This window comes from Enoplosus armatus, chromosome 2, assembly GCF_043641665.1.
Source record: "Enoplosus armatus isolate fEnoArm2 chromosome 2, fEnoArm2.hap1, whole genome shotgun sequence".
Classification (NCBI taxonomy): Eukaryota; Metazoa; Chordata; class Actinopteri; order Centrarchiformes; family Enoplosidae; genus Enoplosus; species Enoplosus armatus.
The window spans coordinates 14205614-14227087 of NC_092181.1; the positions used below are offsets into that span (position 1 = coordinate 14205614).

A 21474-nucleotide genomic window follows, 5' to 3' on the forward strand; every position below is an offset into this window, starting at 1 on the left:
GGACTATTTCAACTGAGCAGTTGCCAGGCAACCAGTGGAGACTCCAGGAAGTTACTGTGCCTCGCCAAGAAACAGTCCAGCACATAACCCCCCCCCCCCAAAAAAAACATCAAATCATATTTTTTGTGCTTTGTTTTTTGTACAGATTTAAAAAATAGACAGATATGACAGCATAATCCACATATGTCACAAAATGTCAAACTGTTCCTTTATGTTGTCAATAAGGAAAATGATCTGGATTCAATCAAAGTGAATCTAGGGCCTTACCTGGTTCCTCTGAGTAAAAAATGTTCTTTATTCATAGTTTTATTTTTGACCCACCTCTTTGATTGATATGTGAAACACCACAATTGAACCATGGATGGACACTTAACAACCACACAGAGTGGGTTAAAAAAACAAAAAACAACAACCTCCACTGCACTGACTGTGTTAAAGGAGAGTAAAGACAAATGGACACAGATATCAGGTTTACAATGTCCAGTCAGCAGACAGAGAACAGTGTTGGATTGCATCAGAAAAAAAGGTTATGCTGAGCTTTTGGCCAATCATTGAAAAGAGAAACAATGAGGTATTCTCTGAGTTGAAATGCGTGTGTGTGTGTGTGTGTGTGTGTGTGTGTGTGTGTGTGTGTGTGTGTGTGTGTGTTTTCCTATCTGTCTTGTGTGGTTTTGTGGACAACAGGCAAAGAAGGTGTATGTGCTGTGCCTGCCTGAGGGTGTGAAGATAGCTCCATTTGTAGGTGATTGAGTTAGGATGTGTGTGTGCGTGTGCGTGTGCGTGTGTGTGTGTGTGTGTGTGTGTGTGTGCGTCACTAAAAAGGAGTAAGGAGAGAGAGGAGAAAGGAGAGACAGGAGAGAGGAGAGAGAGGAGACAGGAGAGAGAGGAGAGAGATGAGAGTGGAGAGACAGGAGAGACAGGAGAGAGGAGAGACAGGAGAGAGAGGAGAGAGGAGAGACAGGAGAGAGAGGAAAGAGAGGAGGGAGAGGAGAGGAGAGACAGGAGAGAGAAGAGAGGAGAGACAGGGGAAGGTGAAAGAGAACGAGAGAGGGAATGAGGAGAGAGAGAGAGAGGGAATGAGGAGAGAGAGAGAGGAATGATTTTCATTACGTAATCTAATCTAAGTGGCTATTTTTCTTGTATAAAACCTCTGTTGCCCTCTGTGAGACCGCTGTCCTCATCTGTCTAAAAGCACTGAGTGAGTCATGCTGTGGGTCCACACACACACACACACACACACAAAGTCATAGTGAGTCAGCCAAGATCTGCTATAGAAGCTCACCTCAATAATGAATAATGTAATAGGGAAAGGCTTATAAACTGCTCAAATGACATGTGGACTCAGTGGACAGTTGGATGATCCTGATGGACGCACAAGCAAACACATACACACAGTGACATCTTCATAGAGCATATGGGCAGCTGGACTATAGGCTGGTGAACAGGTGGACTGTACTTTGACACCTTGAGGTGCAGGTCTCCTTTGTCTGAATGCAGAATATTTAACAGAGGGTCTCCAGCTGGATGGAGAAAAGTTTAGTTGATCCGCCGTTAAAGCTAAAGTTCGGGCTTAGTCACTTTCTGTCAAAGAGTTAGATGAGAAGATTGATAACACTCGCATGTTAGTCTGTCCGGCAGCCGGTTAGCTTAGCTCAAAGTATGGAAACAGGCTAGCTCTATCTGCCAGTCTACCAGCACCTCTGTTAATTAGTGAGCTTTAGAGGTGCTGGTAGGCAGATTTAGTTCTCTTAAGATAAGAGACAGCTGTTTCCCCATTCCCAGTGTTTGCGCTCTCATTGATCCCTCTGCCAGAAGGGGAATAAGCCAGTTTCCCCAAATGTTGAACTACTGGGTTAAGCTTTCAGGCTGCATGTCCTCATGAGGCCTTACATCAGATGTGCGATCAGATTTTGAAATTGACCCAATTTTGAGGGAGAAACAACAAAACTTTTTGTAGTGCAAATATGAAATTACCCCTTGGAGGCATCGCTGTCTCTAAAAACATCTTTCTCAAGCACATGGTCGCACTGCTGCTGCCCTCTCTCACCCCAGGCTTCTCAGCCAAACCTCCTCCCCTCCCTTTACCATCCTCACTCCCCAAAAGGTGCACGTCTCGGATTATTTGATCATTGTCCCATCTTCAAACTTCCCCCACAAAAAACAAAATTTTGCCCAATTTCCCCCCATAAATGGTGCCATATCACAATGACTGACCTGACCCATGCTGCTCTTTGCATTGACGCATGGACATCAAGATGGAAAACTGTCCAAAAGTCCTAAAGCTGAGCCCCAGTCTGAATGGGTGTTTTTTTTTTTTTCTGGTGATATTCAACTGATAAAATAAACCATTATTAGTCACATTTTTCCAAAAAATTAGACTGGAAAAAGAAATTAATGGAGTAAAATCAATGTTCTGCCTTTGCTCCAGTTTGTTTAGCCTCATCTTGCCATCATGTGCTGAGAAAGGCATAAACAGCACGCAGTGAGATTAGAGATGAATCATGTGTGTGAGGAAAAAAAAACACAACGATCACAGTGTCCTTTCATATTCCTTTAGAGGAGCAACAGGAAACACACACATACACAGATCAAAAGATACAGTAAAAACACAAACAACACCAACACAAAACCCACACATATCCAAATCCATGAAAACCCACACTATTTAAATAATTATTCAAATCATTTTGAGGGTGCTTTTTGGGAATATGGCAAAGAAGGAATGAGAAATCCCACAGACTATTGGTCTCTTATAACCACTTAATTTACATCGCAGTGTTTTGGTAGACCTCCTTAACAAGGCTGGATTAAAACCAGCCAGAAGGCCCCAGGTTGTTTTTGTGGCAATTTCTTTGATTAATTACACATTTGGTTGGACCAGTAATGCAATAAGTGAGGCCCCGGGGGTCCCCTTGCAAGTTAGTCCAGCTCTGCTTCTTACCTGATGAGGGTCTACAAACCAATAAAAACAGTGAGTGCAAGTGACCAAATAAAGAGAGTTCAAGTGAGCGGCAGTGTGCAGGATTTCTTCTGGTTCTTTTTCAGTTTACATACTTTTTAGTCATACGAACTAGGTAGTGTGGAAGAAAAAACTAATTTGATCGGCACCATGACACATTTAAGATTCTAACAAATGTGTATTGAACAGGCTGAAGTCTTGGTAATGACTGATACCGGATATTTAATATACTTATTGTTGTGGTGTAGGAAGTGTAGGAGCCTGAAAATGTTTGTTCTGGCGTTTATCGACTCCTAGTAGGATATAAAGTTGATTAAATCTGGGAAGAGTGAGACCACTACGATAATGTTGATTAGAGCTGCAACGTGAGACTGTGAAGTGCATCACAAACTGAATGGACTTCTGCAGGGAAACTCCTGCCAAGTGAGGGCTGTCATCATCATCATCACCATCATCACAGCAGACCAAGAAGTGAGAAAAAAAAAGCTGTCACCATAATAATAATAATAATAATAAATAATAATAATAAATGTATTTGTATACCAGGCAGCACTTTCATTATTGGAGAATTTCTTTGCATTCTTTTTCTCGCAATGACTAAGAAAAGGTGAAGTTGGCTTGGAAAGATCCGTGTTTTTATTCCGGTAATAACCGACTCATCGCCTTGGCCAGTCTCCAGCCAATGCGGATCAGGGAGGAGAGGCGCTGCACTGTGTCTTTAAGCCCCAGTGAGATCCATCAGGGGGAGTCACAGCCTGCCGGACCATTGCGTTTGTGCGCTCATTTCTGTGTTGTTGCGGTGGATGGGATCTGGTGGGGTGTTTTTTTTTTTCTCCCCCCCACCCCCTTAAGCGCAGGATGGTTATTCCTGCACTTGAAACGCATGGAGTAGAGTAAAAGGCTCGAAAACCGCCTAATCATGAGATGCCACTGGGTCGTTTTGGCCTCACATTTTGTTTTGCTGCCACTAACAGGTAAGAAAACCACTCCAACCTTTCAGAAAACCGTTGACACATTGCTGGAATATTGCTTTCGTAAACTCGTGGCGTGACTGTGCTCTCAATAATGACTTCATGGTGACCTTATTTTATCTCTTTACCCCACAATAGTTTCATACGTTTTTATATTCTGATGCGGCCATATTCCTGTAGACATGAGGCTTTCGTAGTTCATCTGATCTCATTGTATGCAACTTTATGCGTTTATCACCAGTGCTCCTGGAACAAAATCCAGCCTGTGTGTCCGTGTCTTTTCGCATGTGTGTTAAGAGTCTGTCTTTCCAGATGACTGAAGTGTTGTTCCGCCTCCAAATGATTGTCCCACGTTTTGTTAATGTCACTATTTAAGGACTTTTGCTCTTAATTCGCCTTTTCCATAAAGCGGTGTTTAACGGTGCAGTCTGATCAACCTGTCAGCTCATGTCTACAGATCATATCAGGGCTCATTTGCATAACTACTGTGTGTCGAGGTACGCAGGAGATGCCTCTGGGCTGCCTCTCCCGACAGGCAACAGGTGTGTGTGTGTGTGTGTGTGTGTGTGTGTGTGTTTCGACGACTGTTTGGGGACGATTAATTATGTATCCTCCTGAAATAAAAGGATTAGGTTGTGCGCCTTAGCACTGGCAGCAGAGGGAACAAAGAGGAGCAGATACACACGTCTTTTAACAGAAACACACCCAGCAGCACCTTGACATCTAAGAGCTCTGGCTGCTGCGATGATAGCTTTGTGTTTAGTCACACAACAGCCTCGGGTTTTGTGCGAAACCTTTTGCTTACTCAAATAACACAGCACCTACTGCAAAGCACAAGCTCTTCCAGACAGCAGTTTCTAAAACATGCACTCGCAGCCTGCAAAAACACACATATATTGATGTTTTAGAAGGGGAGCCCATTTGCATCCACATGCCTCTCCTTCTTGCTTCCTCAGCCTGAAGGCACAACGGTCACATGAAAATCTTGTTCTTGAAATGGCGCCTATCATGTGGGAATCTGCAACAACAAAAAAAAAAAGAAAGAAAGAAAGCAAGAAGAAGCAAGAAAAGAACTTGGAGGGGGTTGTAGTTTAGTTTACTCATCTTCAGGGTATGGATTTAGGGCCCTTAATGCATGATTACTCAGCGGGTAGACAGCTCATAGTTATTGATTGTTGAATTGAGCCATGGTGGTTTGATAGCACTCTGTCTTCAGGGGCTCTGTGCCAATCATAACATCCTATTTAACCATCACATTAGGGCCTTTATTCTATTGAATTCTATAATCGATTAGTTAAATGAAATAAGAATAAGTCAATTAAGTCAGTTTTCATGAAAAAAAAATCAAATTGTGCTTTTAAGTTGTGAGGATTTGCTGCTATTCTTTGTCTTTTTTGCTATTATCTTTAGGTTTTGTGGTGTTGGTCAGCAAAAAATGCGATTTGATTACACGTCTTGGATTTAAGGAAATTGTGGTGGGCATTTTGCTCTGCTTTTTGCTTTCTTCATTGATTTTTATCTCTTTCTTGCTATTCGTCCTAGAGCTAGTAATTCATCAACATTAGTGTTACTGAGAGCAGCAGTTTTTTTCTCCTTCTGGACTGGATCTTTGCCCAAACTGAACCAGCCTTCAAAAATAGCATCCAGGTCCAGCATACGTCAACCATGCTGTTTGTCTTCTGTTCCAGCGTGGTGCGAGCCAGTCATCTCCCCCGGCGGGCTTCACGTAGTGGTTCCCAAGAGGGGGAAGCTGGAGCTGCGTTGCCATGACAACGCCACGACGGCATCTGGCACCCTGTCCAGGTTGAGGTGGCAGAGGGAGAGGGCTCGCAGGCTGGAGGGAGAGGTGGAGGAGGGCGGAGTGACATATGTCAAGGTGCCGGCGGCGCAGTCCTACCACATGGGTCGCTACGTGTGTGTCAACAACAGCACACTGGAACACAGCTCCATCTATGTATACGTGAAAGGTGGGTGTTCAAGGTCGGGGGAGAGGCATGTGATGGCACGTGTCCATCTAAAAACATCCCAACCCATCAACCCAAAATCTCCCCTCCCCTCCCCAACTCAAAATCCTCTCTCTTTCATCTCCTCAGATGCCCAGAATGCCTTCCAGCGCACCATGGTGAACGTCATCCTGGTGCGTGCAGGTGAGAACTGCACCATCCCCTGTCTTGTGACCGACCCCGAGGTCACCCTCCTGGCTTTGGAGACCTGCGACGGACGACCTTTGCCCTCTGTTATGAGTTACCGCAGCAACCTCCAGCGAGGCGTCATCATCAGCAATGTGAGAAAGGAGTATGAGGGCTGTTACGTATGTGTGGGACAGCTTGGTGGAGTCAAAGTGACGTCGGGCCAATACACTGTGGATGTACGACTTGGTGAGTGAGACATGTGATGGGATTGTTCTTGTTTCCGGAAACTATAATTCATGTCAGTAAAAGGGTATCACACCAGTGTGTAATGGTTTTCCATGTGGCAAAGCTTCACTAGATTTGTCATTTGGGTGATAATAAAGCTAAAAGGGTAAGAGTCAGCTCTCAGTAATTAGTCAGTGGAAGGTAAAGCCAAAGCATCTGCGTTTGCGTTCAATACTTGTGACTACCCACAACCTCACAACTGGTTTCAAACAATAAAGCTGGGCAATGTAAGTAGCCTTCTTCTGATATCAGAAGATACATAATCACATGTTTTAAGAAAAGTGGTATCTTGATGCTCATCGCAAAGTAGAGTAATAAGAAGTCAAAATCTGGCATTCTCAAATGTTGAAAATATGACTTGTGATTGATAGACATATGATATGCATACGTACACAAACAAGACTAAGAGGCTACAGCCATGCAAGCAGCACTGTGAGGCTGTACTTAGGCAAGATGGTGCTCTGAGCTAAATGCTAATGTCAGCATGCAAACATGCTCCCAAAGACAGCTAACGTGCTGATAGTAAACAGGTTTAATGTTATAATTATCATGCTAACATATCCTAATTCACAGTAAACACACAGTAGAGCCGAGGTTGATGGGATTGCCGTTACTTTTGCGGGTGTTTGGTCATAAACAAAGTATTGGAACCATTAATGTCTCTACAAAACTTCATGGCAATCAGTCTAATAGTTGTTGAGATGCTTCAGTTTGGACAAGAGATGTGGGCTGGCCGACAGACCGACATTGCCATTCCTAGAGCCGCTAGCATGGCCACAAATCTACCATAATGCATCCTGGCAGAGCTCAGTGGTAGTCACAGCAATAAAAAAAAAAGCTTCCTTCAACTATCCACATTGCAGATGTGTTTGGCAAAAGAGGTTTCGCTCATAGTTTTTCTTATGAGCTGTATTAAATGGAAACATAACCATAAAAGCATTTTAAGTGTGCGTCAGAGTCCCTGCACTCAGCATTTTCAGTCTGGTCTGCAGTGGGAAGAAGTGTAAACAGAGACGAGCTGGGAGGAGCCGGGGCGTAATGTCCTTCTGACTGATGGAGAGAGGGAGTGAGAAAAGAGACGTGAGGGAGGGAGGAGCACAGGGATTAGAGTCCCATACTGAACAAAGCTTTTGTAACGGTGCATGAAGGCCGTGTTTGGGGTAAATAGAACTACCGCAGTCTTCGTCAAACACAGCCACTGTCGTGACGTCAGCAGGGATTTAATGTTGGGAATGAATCATCCGGTTCATACGTGCGCAAGTGTCTGTGTATGTAAATACTGTACTTGAGTGCATTGTCGTTAGTGTGTGTTTGTCCACTAAAGAATTACCTGCCACTGAACAAACAGGAGTCACACACCCTTTATGTCAGTGAGCTAATCAGGTGTATCACTTATGATAATGTTGCTTTTTGCATCTCTTGATCCAGTGGCGGAGGTGCCTCCGGTGGTCACGCTCTCCCAGAAAGACCCCGTTATTCTGAGGAAAGGAGAGCAGTTTGAGATTACCTGCAGCTCCACCAACATCAACCCGGACTTCAGTCTCAAGTGGGATTTCCCTTCAACAGCGGTGAGACAGATGCAGAGATTGTCTGGTAGACAGGCTGCTTCTCCTCTGTCTGTATGTCCGGGAGTCTGACTGTCAAGATGTGAAGCTTTCTATGTTTCTATCAGGCTTTTTTTTTTTGAAAATGTACCCCGACCAATGCAAGAAAAAGCCAAATATTTAGTTAGATGTTTTGAGGGCCATAGCTACCACAGAGGACACTGAGGTCAGGTCTATTTCTGGGAATTTGGCGGGTTTGATGACATGAAGAAGAGTTTACATTCTACAATTACACACATATTACATGCTGGGTTTTGTAAGAAATTTTTTTACGCTAAATATTTTTAAATTAAACAGTTTTTAGGCAAATAATGATGAGAGCAGAGAGGCTTTGAAACAACATTAAAGAGATATAATTTACAAACATAATTTGTGAAATATTGTGATTTCTTTACTCATACTCATTTTATAGAGTTTGGTTGGTGGCTGAGTATTTTTAAAATCTTAGCTACAGCCCTGTTTAAGAACACATGATACATATTCTATCTCACTATTACGTATTCTTAAATGTCAGTGCAATACATATATAGTCATACACAATAGTGCAATACATACATTTTACGTTTATTTTTCACTTAAATATTGTAAATGTGTATATTCTTATTTTCTATTTCTTATTTTTTTAGATTTTGTACATACTTTTATTTCTAAATTTATGCTGCTTTCTACTCTTGAATGGGAGCACCGGTACTATACAATTTCCCCCCCGGGGATCAATAAACTATTTCTGATTCTGATTCTGATTCTGATACCTTGAAAACAATGGATCTGTGTGACCTGTTGATGGTCCATCGCTCACCTTCGCCCCCGATGCCCTGCAGCGTCCGGATGAATCCCACGCCTCACACATCCTGTCCGGTTCCCGTGGTTATCAACGTGCCACCTCGCTCTTGATCACAGCTGTCAACCAATCAGACTCGGGTACTTATCGCTGCCAGGGCCACAACGAGAGAGGCACCAGTGCCACAGCGCTGCAGCTGGATGTCCGCGGTGAGTGTTGGTGATGGTGTACTGGTTTTCACGCATGCAACACACACACAATGCCACCAACTGGATCTTACGCCAACATTATCTGGCTTCCTCTTCCTCACCGCCACCTCTCCTTCACAATATTCAGAGAAAAACACTCAACTAAAACTTACCTTCTGACACCAGTATTTACTCCTAAAACAACGTTTTCAGGATTTATGATCTCTCATTTGCATAGTATGCAAATTAGCATGAAGGCGCCTTGGGGAAACAGCTATCAGAGTGTTATTATAGACTGGTGAGAATGTCTGAAATCAAAGCTAGTCTAGACACGAGTTAGGCCACAAACAGGTGTGGTGAAAGGGAAGAAAGTTCTAAAAGCCGCGTAGATTTTTGCCACAAGTGCCCAAATGATCTGTTCCAGTCATGTCTGGAGGTTTGTTCTGCACAGAGTGAATACAAACTGTTTTCTCAACAGCCAGGAGTGAGCGCTCCGTCCACACAATCTGCTGTTTCCAGTTTGTCACGTCACATCACATGATTTTGGCACATTTGTTGCACTTTTGAGACGCAACACGCAAAGTTTAGAGTCTAATTTACATGAACGATCATCAGTAAAATACTGAGACTATGGTTAACTGGTTAACTGTATTAACTGGTGAGGAATTGCGTGCCCCTTCCTCGCTGCCACCTTAAGCAAGACCCCTAACACCAAACCCACCCAACTACACTTTTGACTTAATGGTCAAAGGTCACTGTGACCTCAAAATGACCTTGGTCATAACTCAAGAACTGATGACCATATTTCACAGTTGATCGGACACTGAATAGGTGGCACTTTTGACTCAAGGGTCAAAAGTCATTGCAACCTCAAAATAGGTTTTTAGCTATAATTTAAGAATGAATTGGGCGATTCCAGATTTCACACACATGTTGACTGGGATGACACAATGAGTAAACAGTAACTAGTACAGTACAGGCTGTACTTTGTCCATTCTACTTTTTTCACTTCCTGCCTCATTCTGAATTTTGAGCGTTAACGGAATCACACGATCACACATATGTATCATCACTATAGTGATAACTTCCATTTAGCCAAAAAATACACTTTATATCTTTTATTAAATTCCTCCCAAGTCTTCACTACATATATTGTAAGAGTCTGGACAGACTGCAGACACTGAATGTTTACTGAATAGACTAATGACACATAAAGCATCTACGGTACAGCCTTATCTGCAACACTTGTACTTAGATGCACTACAGTGTTAAGTATATACTTTTACCCTAACTATGTATATTTCTTTTGTCCTCCAGAGCAGGGGTTCATAACCATGTTGGGAAGCCGGGATCCAGTCCAGGCTGATGTTAAAGAGGGGGAGAGCCTGAGCCTCAGAGTAGAATTTGATGCCTATCCGGCACCCAACCCCCTGTCCTGGTCTTACAACGGCAAACAGCTCCTCAACACCACAGAGCATGTCATCACTATCCACCGCCGCAAATACAGGTACAGTGAGTTCACAGTATATCAACTGCAAGCACACATGCATGTACACTGTCGTGGGAATTTCAGGAAAAACAGAAGACTGGCAACAAGGGAGTAGTTCTTGTGGTTTTATTCACGTCTGCAGACGGACGGTCCCGACAGCAACTCAATTGTCCCTGCCCGGCTGACCGTACTGCACCTCAGAGTGGTCTGCTTTTATACAGAATATACAGCAAAGAATGTGAACACTTGCAAGACATACGTCACTCTCTTTGACAGTCATTACCTTGTAAGGATCAAGACCCCAATAAATGGTAATTATAGACAGCTGAAAATACACCAAGATCATTCAGAAAAGGCTATGGTTCCTTGCTAGAGTCAAGACGGCACCACAGCAAATACCTGTGACCTAAAATAGACTTTTAAGGGTGTTAAAGGGATGTGTTGTATTTTCCCACTACATACACACACAGGTACATTTAAATGTTTGTTTTATCAGATACATCAGCGAGCTCAGACTAGTGAGGGTTCTCGGCTCGGAGGGCGGGATCTATAAGTTCTCAGCCAGTCATGAGGATGCATCTGTCGATCACTCATTCCACGTGTACGTCAACAGTAAGTAGCTCTCACAGTTCTGCTCTTGAGGTGGATGTTAACATGAAAAAAAACACTTCAGTAACTCAATATCTTTATGTTGTATATGTTAAATATGTGTCTCTCTTTTCCATCACTTTGCCCACCCTTTTCTCTACAAGGTAAGCCAGTTATCATCGCCCAGGAGGGGCCTGTTGACGGACAGGTGCGGTGCATTGCTGCTGGTTACCCAGTCCCTAAAATCAGCTGGTACTTCTGTGAGATGCCCCACACCAGGTATATATCTAGCACTACTTTGATCAAAAGAGGGCTGATGTTACTTTATTTGCTATATTAGATTGTTTACATCGGAATAAAACCGAAAAGATGATGATACACAGCTGCTGTATTATCACAAGCTGGGTGTGAAGCTGTATTTTCTTCATCTATGGAGAGACTGATAGACTGTCTGTATTCATAAAGGAGATGTTAAAAGTTGATCTGGTGAAAATAGCAAGAGGAGAGATCAGATGGGTTCTAGCAAGTGATGATGATTTACAAATATGTCAACATAAGCAGTTATTGTGATAAATCACTGCATCACATCATTAATGTGTTCATTCCTGATCAGGAATGTTTTAGGAAGGCATTGGCTTTAATTTTCATGTTGTTTACCCGTTTTGTTTCAAAGGTTCTCAATTTTGCTATATAAGCAATAAGATATAGAAATAATAAATATTTTTTTATGTATATAAATTTACCAATCGATATATAACTAAAAACATGGGGCTCCTTGGATTTATGCTGCTCATATTAAAAGCAGTGTAACTTCAGACCATTTTACTCACTACATCTCAGACATGATTCATCCTCTGTTGTTTTGCCTGGCAGTTCCTCTGAGAGCAGGAGATGCTCCTGGGAGCTGAAAAAAGTTGGTAAATAGGTTTATGTCATCTCACAGCCTCATTAGCGTTCAAAACAAATAAGCAGTTGACTGTTGGTCAACACAACATGGCACTTTGAGCCCTGGTAAAGCATTTGATTTGTTTTGGACATTTTATAGACTAAACAATTAATTGATTTACGCACAAAATAAATCAATTAGTACAGAAGCTGAGAATGGCCGTGGTGGCAATCTTTTTACCAACATCACAAGTTAATTATCTCGCAATAACAGGATAATTATCTCATTATCCTGGGAAAACAAGGGGTTTGTTTTCTTGAGATAACAGCATCCCCATTAATATCTCGTTGTCTCATGTAAACAACCTTTTGTTTTCTTTCAAGAACCTTTAAATAATCCATGACATTGTCAGACACCCAGTTGGAAGTGTGTAATAGTATTTGTGGAGGACAGCAACAGAAAAAAGGCTTCTGGCTCATGAAGACAAGCAACAGGACAGAGACAAGATTGCAATCATTATTTTAAGAACAGCTTCGGAGGACTTGAGGAACGGGGGTAGATGCCAGAATTTGTGAAAGAAAGAACTTTTTATATTGTTGGCGAACAGAAGTAACCAGGAAGATAAGACCTTATATTATCAGTTGCTACAAGAGTCAAGTTATAGAGTATAAACATATTATATGTTAACATATATACTGTTGTACTGTTATCGCTGCATTGAAGCGTAAATGCTAAACCTCACTCTGATGTAGAGCTGAGAGAGGAAAATGTGACCTTAAGCAACTTAATAACCCCTCAACAGGTGCTCACACCTTCCCAATGCCACCCAATGGGAGACTACGGAGGTCACCATGGTGACAGAGTCCACCTTTGGTAGGAGTGAGGTGGAGAGTCGACTGAACGTGAGCAAGGAGCACGCACACTATCACACGCTGGAGTGTGTGGCGAGCACAGAGGGGGAAGAGGCCTACACACTGTTCTCCATCAGTGGTACGACACACACACACACACACACACACACACACACACACACAGAAAGCTAATAGAGGAGGGGCTCCACTGTCTGTGTTATCTCATATATACCATACCACAGAGACATTGTATTAGTGCACACACATAGTACACATATACACACACACAGAGTCACACAAACAACCAAACCCTCTGACCCTGTGTCTGCCGAGGCCAGGTGTGTGGCTACTGGGTGCAGATTGAATAAGATTAGTGTATGCTGACTATGCAGGCTGGGATTATATGGTATAGACTCGCTAATCCTTGTCACACAAACAAACACCACTGCTGCAGCTGTCTGTCTTAAAGCTGGAAGGAAGATGGCGTGTCTGTGGCCCTGTTAACACCTGGTATTAAGTCGATCAGATCTCAATGTGTCCTCAATGCATCTTGCATTCACACCTGTATTTAGAGCTGTCCACTCGGATCACCCAAGACGCATGTTAATACCAGGTGCAAACAGGGCCTGTGTGTTTGAGTGTGTGCTACTAACTAAATGTGGTGTATACTTCAATGCCCCATTACTGATTACTCTGGTGTGTGTGTTTCCTCCCAGAACGCCTCGTCCCCCATAAACTCTTCACTCCTCTTCTAATCGGCATGGTGGCCACTGGCGTCTTACTCAGCCTCATTCTAGTGGTGCTGCTCTATAAATACATGCAGGTAAGACAGGAAGCAAATCATAAATTGCAATATCATTAATGCAATGAAGGAACGTTATTTAATCTGAGTGAAAGTAGGCTCATAAATCTCTCGTAAATCACATAAATCTATGGCCATCAAGCCCATGAATTAGTTTCAAAATGTGTTTAAAGATTCGTAGACGTCAATGTTAAATGAAGTTCATCTACCACCATTGATATGCAGTTTGCATCATAAATGGCTGCAATAGTTTCTGGAAAAATGCCCACTCTCATTTCCTAATGACTCATGCCTCCATCCTGATTATGGTTAAAGTTAGAAGCAGCTTTCAGACTAAACTTTTTTTTGTTTGCTGCATTTGGTAACGATATTCAGCAGATAAGAGTGGAAGTATGTCCTCTTTAATCAATATGAATGTGTCTTAATGAATTTGAAATGAATCAATCAGCCATTCAAAGTGCAGACATGCTGTAGTTAAAGGCTTTTTTGACACTCTGATCACGCCTCGAGCCATTAATGTGCCCCCACAGCATGCTGCTCTTACTGCACTCGGATGAGTCAGACTCCTTGAGAACTAGTTTATGAATTCACAGTGGGATCATCAGGGGATAGTCTAGACACAGGCTGACAACTAAAGTGCATCGAGTAATCTGAAAATTGAATAGAAGAGTGATGAGAAAACATGTAAGCTGTACAATCATGTAGTCACATGTAAACAATATCAGGAAGCTGATCTAACGTCAACATCATCTGTATAAAGCCCTCTTTCCTCTCCAAACTTTAACAGAAACCAAAGTTCCAAATCCAGTGGAAGGTCATTGATAGTATCCATGGCAACAACTACATTTATATTGATCCCACCCAGCTGCCGTATGACTCCAAATGGGAGTTTCCTCGACAGAAACTACGATTCGGTATGACAGCGTCCATGTTTGTGTAGCTATAGTATGTACAGGCATGCTAGCTAGTGTGGTTATTATTGTGTTTTGTATTATTCATGTCTGGTAGCGATCTTAAATTAATTGTAAAATGACAATGGTTTGTGTGTGTGTGTTCCCACAGGTAAAACCCTGGGCTCTGGGGCTTTTGGAAAGGTTGTGAGGGCCACAGCATATGGACTGTGCTCTGCAGATACTGTTACAACCGTCGCTGTTAAGATGCTCAAACGTAAGTGTGTGTGTTGGTCTGTTTTTATCTCTCTGTCTCTGTGGCTGTGTCTCCTTGTTCTCTCATTCCCTATATATTTATAGAACTTTGGTTTTAATGATAATACACAAAATGAAAGACCCCTCCCCCCCCGCAGTCTTAATATTAGATACTAGAGTCATCCAGTTCTTTCTTGTTTTGTGAATGAAGCGGTATACACAGTTGTATTTGTCATGGGGGTCTATGTTTGACCAGTGAAACCGCACTGAGAGCTCCTGAACCATCAGAAAGCGTCTATTTTCATCTAATTTTATGCAATCTGGAACCATCCTACAGGAGCTAAATGTAGTAGCTGGTTCCTCCAGTTGAAATGCGAAACAATACTACTTTTTTCGCTTTATTGCGGGAATTATATAGTGCATACATTTCATACTCAATTTGAACACTCAAATAAATGGTGGACAGCAAATACAGTGCTCTGTTAAGTAAATAGGGAGTGATTACACTGTGTCACGAGTGAGACGCTGTAAGAGTTTATAAATGTCCTGATAATGTCATCACAGCCAACGCTCACTCTACGGAGAAGGAGGCGCTGATGTCAGAGCTGAAGGTTCTCAGTTACCTTGGAAACCACGTGAACATTGTCAACCTGCTGGGGGCCTGTACTGTCGGAGGTGAGAGCAGCAGCTTTAACACGGACACCAGACTTAGTTCACTCCTTAGGAAATTTACATGTGAGAGATTTTTGGCTAAATTTATCCTGGACACTACAACTCTCTAACGTTTATGACATATTTATTGACAGATTTTGTTTTATGGTAATAGGTATTGTTTGGAGGGGTTGTGTAGCAAGTGCAGACATGTGATGATATGCTGACTTGCTGCTATGTCCAGCCAATAATGGCCTTTTATTAAAAATCAGATATTGGACAGTCAGTACCACCCGGCTCTGATACGAAAACATGATGCAGTTTGACTTGTCACAAATGTACTGAGCAGTCGATCAATATTATCTACCTGTCTGGCCCTCAACATTGATTATAATGCAGCATTTAGATTGGATTCACACAAGTATGCACGAGTATGTTATTAGGAAAGAAACACTGAACAGTTGCCAGACATGAAAGGTCCTAATTTCAAGATATTGACACACATTTGTTCAATATGTTTCAACACAATAATATTGATGTCAGCTTTTAAACACGCATACTGTTCAAACCTGTCTTAATGCACTTTACATGTCCTGCCTTGCGACAGTCAAATGAAACTAATTCCTGTCAACCTGACTGAGGCAACATTACACACACCATCTTCTTTTGGCTCATTGTTAGAGCTTTGGCTCTCTGTTTCTTTTTCATTGTTATAAGCTGTCATATGGTTTGAAAACCAGTGAGCGAGGTTTCTTTTTATATCTTGCCAGGCCCAATTTTGGTGATCACAGAGTACTGTTGCTATGGCGACCTCCTCAACTTCCTGCGCAGGAAAAGAGAGTCCTTCCTTAACTCCCAGGTTGGTGATGGTTACTATCGCAACGTCTCGAACCAAACGGAGCCTGCAAGGTGTGTATGTGTGTGTATTTAAATTGTGATTGCATTTGTAACATGGTTACTTTAACAACATGTAATGCTTATGTGTGTGTGTGTGTGTGTGTGTGTGTGTGTGTGTGTGTGTGTGTGTGCAGCAGAGAGGTGACTGGTACAGCATATATGCCCATGCGTCCCTCTGAGAAAGACAGGTCTTCCCACTCAGGTAAAAAGTCTTTTTTCCTCACCTCCCATAGCAGAGTCTGTGTAAACTCCTGGTTTCATTCACTAAAGCAAACCATGTAATCTTTATCTAGATGACATCGATGAGCTGTCTCTGGACGCTGAAGATCTCCTCAGCTTCTCCTACCAGGTGGCCAAAGGAATGGAGTACATTACTTCAAAGAACGTAAGGCTTTAACAGACTGTGTGCTTAAATTTATAGAGTAGTTACGGGGGAGATTTAAAAGGCGCTGCTGCTAGTTTATAAATCACGCTATGGCTCAGGGCCCGCAGGCTGTGCATTGCTGTCAGCTAACAGCGTCCATACAGTCAGAACTAAACGTGGTGAAGCTGCATTTAGATTAGACCCTTATACTACACACAGATGAAACCAGCTTCCTCACAATCTTAAATTTAAATTAAAGGCCTTGTTTTCCTAATTCAGTTTCTCTGACTGCACTTTTGTTGCTTTTATTAAATTAGGCTCTATTTTCCATTTATGTCTAGACTGTAATTCTTTTGTATAATTGATTTAATTTAATTGTTTTTGCCAAATACATAATGTTAGTGCATTTTATGTCTTGTGTCAAGCACTGTCAATTAGCCTTTTGTGTTTGTAAAGTTTGACTCGCCTCGCCTCATTTGTACATGTGTGCTGTGTGTCAGTCATTCGCTGCAGAAACCAGTTACAATGTCAGTGCTCATTTCCGTGTTTGTGTGTGTGTGTGTGTGTGTGTGTGTGTGTAGTGTATCCACAGGGATCTTGCTGCCAGAAACATTCTGCTGACTCACGGCAGGGTGGCAAAGATCTGTGACTTTGGGTTGGCACGAGACATCACCACCGACGCCAGCTATGTGCTCCGGGGCAACGTGAGTCTGTCTGACGCTTTTTCTCTCTGACCCTTCATACTTCCCTCCTTCTTTTGTTCCTTCTCTCTCTTTCCTACTGACACACATACCGTACATCTCCTCACTGTGCCAGAACTGTTCACCGTTCTAAAACAATGTGTACAGTATTTAGATGTGAAGAACGTAGGGCCGCAACTAATGATGATATTCATTATCAATTAACCATCTGGTCTATGAAATGTCCTAAATCCCAAGCTGACGTCATCTAATTACTTGTTTTGTCCAGTCAACACTCCAAAAGCTGAAGATAAAACAGTTTACAATCATATAAGACAAAAAAGTAATGTAATGTCATGACAATGAACAATTAATTGATTATGAAAATAGCTGCTGGTTATTGATTCATTGACTAGTTTCAGCCCTGGAAGAATATATTCATTATTACAGATGAAAGAATTCACAGAAAATGTGCCTGCTCACTGTCTCAGCTCAAGCTTTACTCTTCATCACTCTATCTTTTTGGACATTTCTGACCTTTTAAAGAAGCGATATTGTGTGTTTTTGTTCAACATGGTCCATGCTGCTCTTGTAATGGTGGCTCTCCCTCCTGCAGGCTCGTGTGCCGGTCAAGTGGATGTCTCCTGAGAGTATTTTCGACTGTGTCTACACCTTTGAGAGTGACGTTTGGTCTTACGGCATCCTGCTCTGGGAAATCTTCTCTCTGGGTAACATTTCCAGTTAGAGCTGTGCTGTTGCAGCTGTTTCATAATGCCTGAGCCATTATTATCATTGCTCCTCCATTTGAGCTGACTGAGGCCTTAGTAGAGGCTCTGGTGATGCTCCCAAGCAGCAACATCACTTAGCGGGGTGAATCATGCAACATCATATTGATTGTGATACATAATGTAGCTCCAGAAACCAGCATCATTTCATGAATCCATGACTTTTGACATGAATGACACAAAATGATTGAAAGTGTGTGACGACTGTATGTGTGTTGCAGGTAACAGCCCATACCCTGGGATGCAGGTGGGCTCAGCATTTTATAGGATGATTCAAGAGGGCCACAGGATGAGCAGGCCTGAGTCTGCTCCCGCCGAGATGTAAGTGTGCGTCTGTGAGAGTGAGCTGCGGCTAATCATTATTTTCTATTATCGATTCGTCTGCCAATCATTTTTATCAATGAATGAACAATCAATGAATCAATCGATTGTTTTGTCTACACAATGTCTTGCAAGCAGCAGTCTAAAATCCAATATAACAATCTGACAAAAGCAGCAATTCACATTGGAGAAGCAAACATTCGGCATTTTTGCTCAAAAAAGCATGAAACAGAAGTTATGAGTTCAATTTGGTATAGAGCTGTATGACCCACTTCTTTGTTTAGTTTTATACTGGCTGCAACTGAGCGTGCATTAAATCTGTACACTGTAGAAAGTGTTGAAACTAATCCCATTCTCACCTCTGTAGGTACGACATGATGTTGTCTTGTTGGAGCCATGATCCTTTGAAAAGGCCTTCCTTCAGGAAACTGGTGGAGAGGACTGAGCTACTGCTGTCAGAAAAAACCAAGAATGTAGGTGAAGGAACCATGAAATTACAGACATGTTATTTCTTATTGTTTTTTTTAGATATATTTGATTTAAGTCTTTATTAGAGAATGGCAGTGTAGATACAGACAGGAAACAAAGAGAGCAAAGGTATCGAACTGTGTCATTTGTGTGTGAGAAAAAAATGAACCCTCTTGATGCCATGAGGGTTATCTCGGTTTGGGTTTGAGGATCACAAATTTACCACAGAAAGCCTGCATAACAAAGAAGGAGCATGCAGTTGATGAAGAACAGAGAGATATGGGCATTTATTAGGTAGGGAGGTTCTAACAAGTCGCTGTTGTCAAGTTGAATTATGGGAAATGTTGGAACAAGTGTTGAGTGGTTCTGAACCTTATTTGCGTGGGACTCCGTAATACAAAACCACGTCTCCTTGTGATCCTCATAACATGTTGCATATGTATGAATTGTGAACATGTGAGCAGTTCAGTTGAAGAGTGATTTTCTGAGGCCTGAAGAGACAAAACTATTTGTCATTTTTTTATTTAATCACCTGTAATCTGATGACCCTTTAGATTCACTAAAGAGACACTGACCATGTAACTCCCATTCACCTCTCTCCCATCGGCTCTCTACTATGAAACAAAAAGCTAAAAAACAAAAAATAAAGTTGGATGCGATGTTGGATGAGTGTCTCACTGAATGTTTACCTTTACTGTGCATATGACATTGAGATTTGGCTTGTTATATTCTCAGTACATTATTGGTGAAAAAGCAGTATCATCAAAACTCCCATGAACCTCAAACTTGTGTTGTTCCTCAGGTGTACCTGAGACTGAGCAACGCTCCAGGTCATCCAGAGCAGCAGAGGGCGCCATCGCGAAGGCTGAGCTCAGTCTGCAGCACGACAGCCCCCACCCAGCCTTTACTGCAAAACACGGCTGATGTCTTCCTGGACTATGTCTGACACTCATTCACACACACACACACACACACACACACACACACACACACACACACACACACACACATAGACACACACACACACACACATAGACACACACACATAGACACACACACACACACACACACACACATAGACACACACACACACATAGACACACACACACACACACACACACATAGACACACACACACACATAGACACACACACACACACACACACACATATGTAGACACATACACCCTGCTATGAAACACACAACCCCCCCTACCTCCCTGATCATTCTCTCCTTTTACCACACAAAATACAAGAGCCAAATACACTAACATCATATTCACTCAAACTAACTCTCAAACGCTGGCCTTCCTGCATCACACACACACAAACACACACAAACACACACACACACACACACACACACACACACACATACACATGCACATAGATACTGTATATATACGACCCTGCACTGGGCTCTCAGTATTGGCCTCTATGTAATCTCCCCAGTGGCGTATTGATCTCTGTGGTAGGTATTTCAGGTGCACGTCTATATAAAGCAGACTCCAGCACTAACCGCCCATCAGATACAGCATCACCCATCAGCAGCGGGAGGAGTTTTGGCTCACATTCAGCCTTAGATTACATCTTAAGGTGCTTTGGGGAAAACAGAGACTACAAGTACGAGTAAATGCCCGACCTTGACTGACTGAGGAATAGGTAAGCAGGGTCAGTGCTGTGATGAGTGGAGTCAACAGTTTTTTTTGTGTCAGATTTGTCTCCCTTTTTATAGGAATATTTTGACATTTTGGGGAATACGCTTGTAATGGATTATTGCCGAGAGTTCGATGAGAAGATTGATGCAGCCCTAATGTCTGTGTGTCATATATGGAGGTGAAGCCAACAGCCATTTAGCTTAGCTTAGCATAAAAACTGGAAATGGGGGAAACAGCTAGCCTTGCCCTGTCCAACAGTGGAAAAATCTGCCTACCAGCACCTCTAAAGCTCTCTAATTAACACGTCACATCTTGTTGGTTTAATCCAGTGGGCAGTTATGTGTGGGACTATTTGTTGGCCAGGAGCAGTGACTTCCAAGAATCTCTGCTGGTTGCCTGGCTTATTAGAACTGAACTTATTTTGTGTGCAGCTTCATATTGAATGGACAGACATGAGAGTGATAGCAGTCTTCTCATCTGACTCACAGCAATAAAGCAAATAAAAGTCACTAGAATAACAAAGATGCAGTCAGCAAGCCGACCTTAAAACTGGTTTTACTAAGCCTTGAAAAAAGATACCTGATGAGAGACCTGAAGCTTCTCTTCGGAAAATATCAAATAAGCCATAGCAAGGAGGCATGCAAGTGATAACTCATAATAAAAAATAAAGCCATAAGTTACAGAAACACCGATTCCCACCTGTGCGTTGTAGCTTATACTGTGACCTGTAAAAGACTGACTGGTGTATTGCTGTATGTATTTTAGGGTTAGCTTTAGTTTAGTCTCTTTAGCAAAGCCACTGTGGCCAGGTGTTTAGGACCGATTGTGTGCTCTTTTTACTTGATTTATGTCAAACATGTATGCAATGTAAATACAATAGAGATGTGCCTTTAGATTTTTTTCAAAATACTGGATGCATTTGGTTGTGACACTGCTATTGCCGAGAGGGCAGCCAGAGGAGAGCGTCTGTA

General features: G+C 42.3%; 1 protein-coding gene across 1 annotated transcript; it reads left to right on the plus strand.

The window, feature by feature from the left end:
• The first annotated feature begins 3878 nt into the window (after positions 1-3878).
• kitb (KIT proto-oncogene, receptor tyrosine kinase b) lies at positions 3879-19793 on the plus strand. The gene is made up of 21 exons (XM_070913819.1): positions 3879-3933; positions 5619-5897; positions 6024-6308; positions 7776-7915; positions 8773-8941; positions 10238-10427; positions 10906-11021; positions 11162-11276; positions 12686-12873; positions 13451-13557; positions 14324-14450; positions 14599-14703; positions 15246-15356; positions 16103-16241; positions 16364-16431; positions 16523-16614; positions 17175-17297; positions 17890-18001; positions 18280-18379; positions 18747-18852; positions 19650-19793. Exons 1-21 carry the CDS (start codon positions 3879-3881, stop codon positions 19791-19793), a joined length of 2871 nt encoding a protein of 956 aa, XP_070769920.1.
• The last annotated feature ends 1681 nt before the right edge of the window (positions 19794-21474 follow it).

Bases quoted from the DNA above. Each gene is read 5' to 3' on its own strand.
- kitb (XM_070913819.1), top strand. From the start codon at position 3,879: ATGAGATGCCACTGGGTCGTTTTGGCCTCACATTTTGTTTTGCTGCCA. The intron at 5,898-6,023 runs GTGGGTGTTCAA...TCATCTCCTCAG, and splicing joins CATCTATGTATACGTGAAAG to ATGCCCAGAATGCCTTCCAG. The intron at 15,357-16,102 runs GTGAGAGCAGCA...ATATCTTGCCAG, and splicing joins GGGGGCCTGTACTGTCGGAG to GCCCAATTTTGGTGATCACA.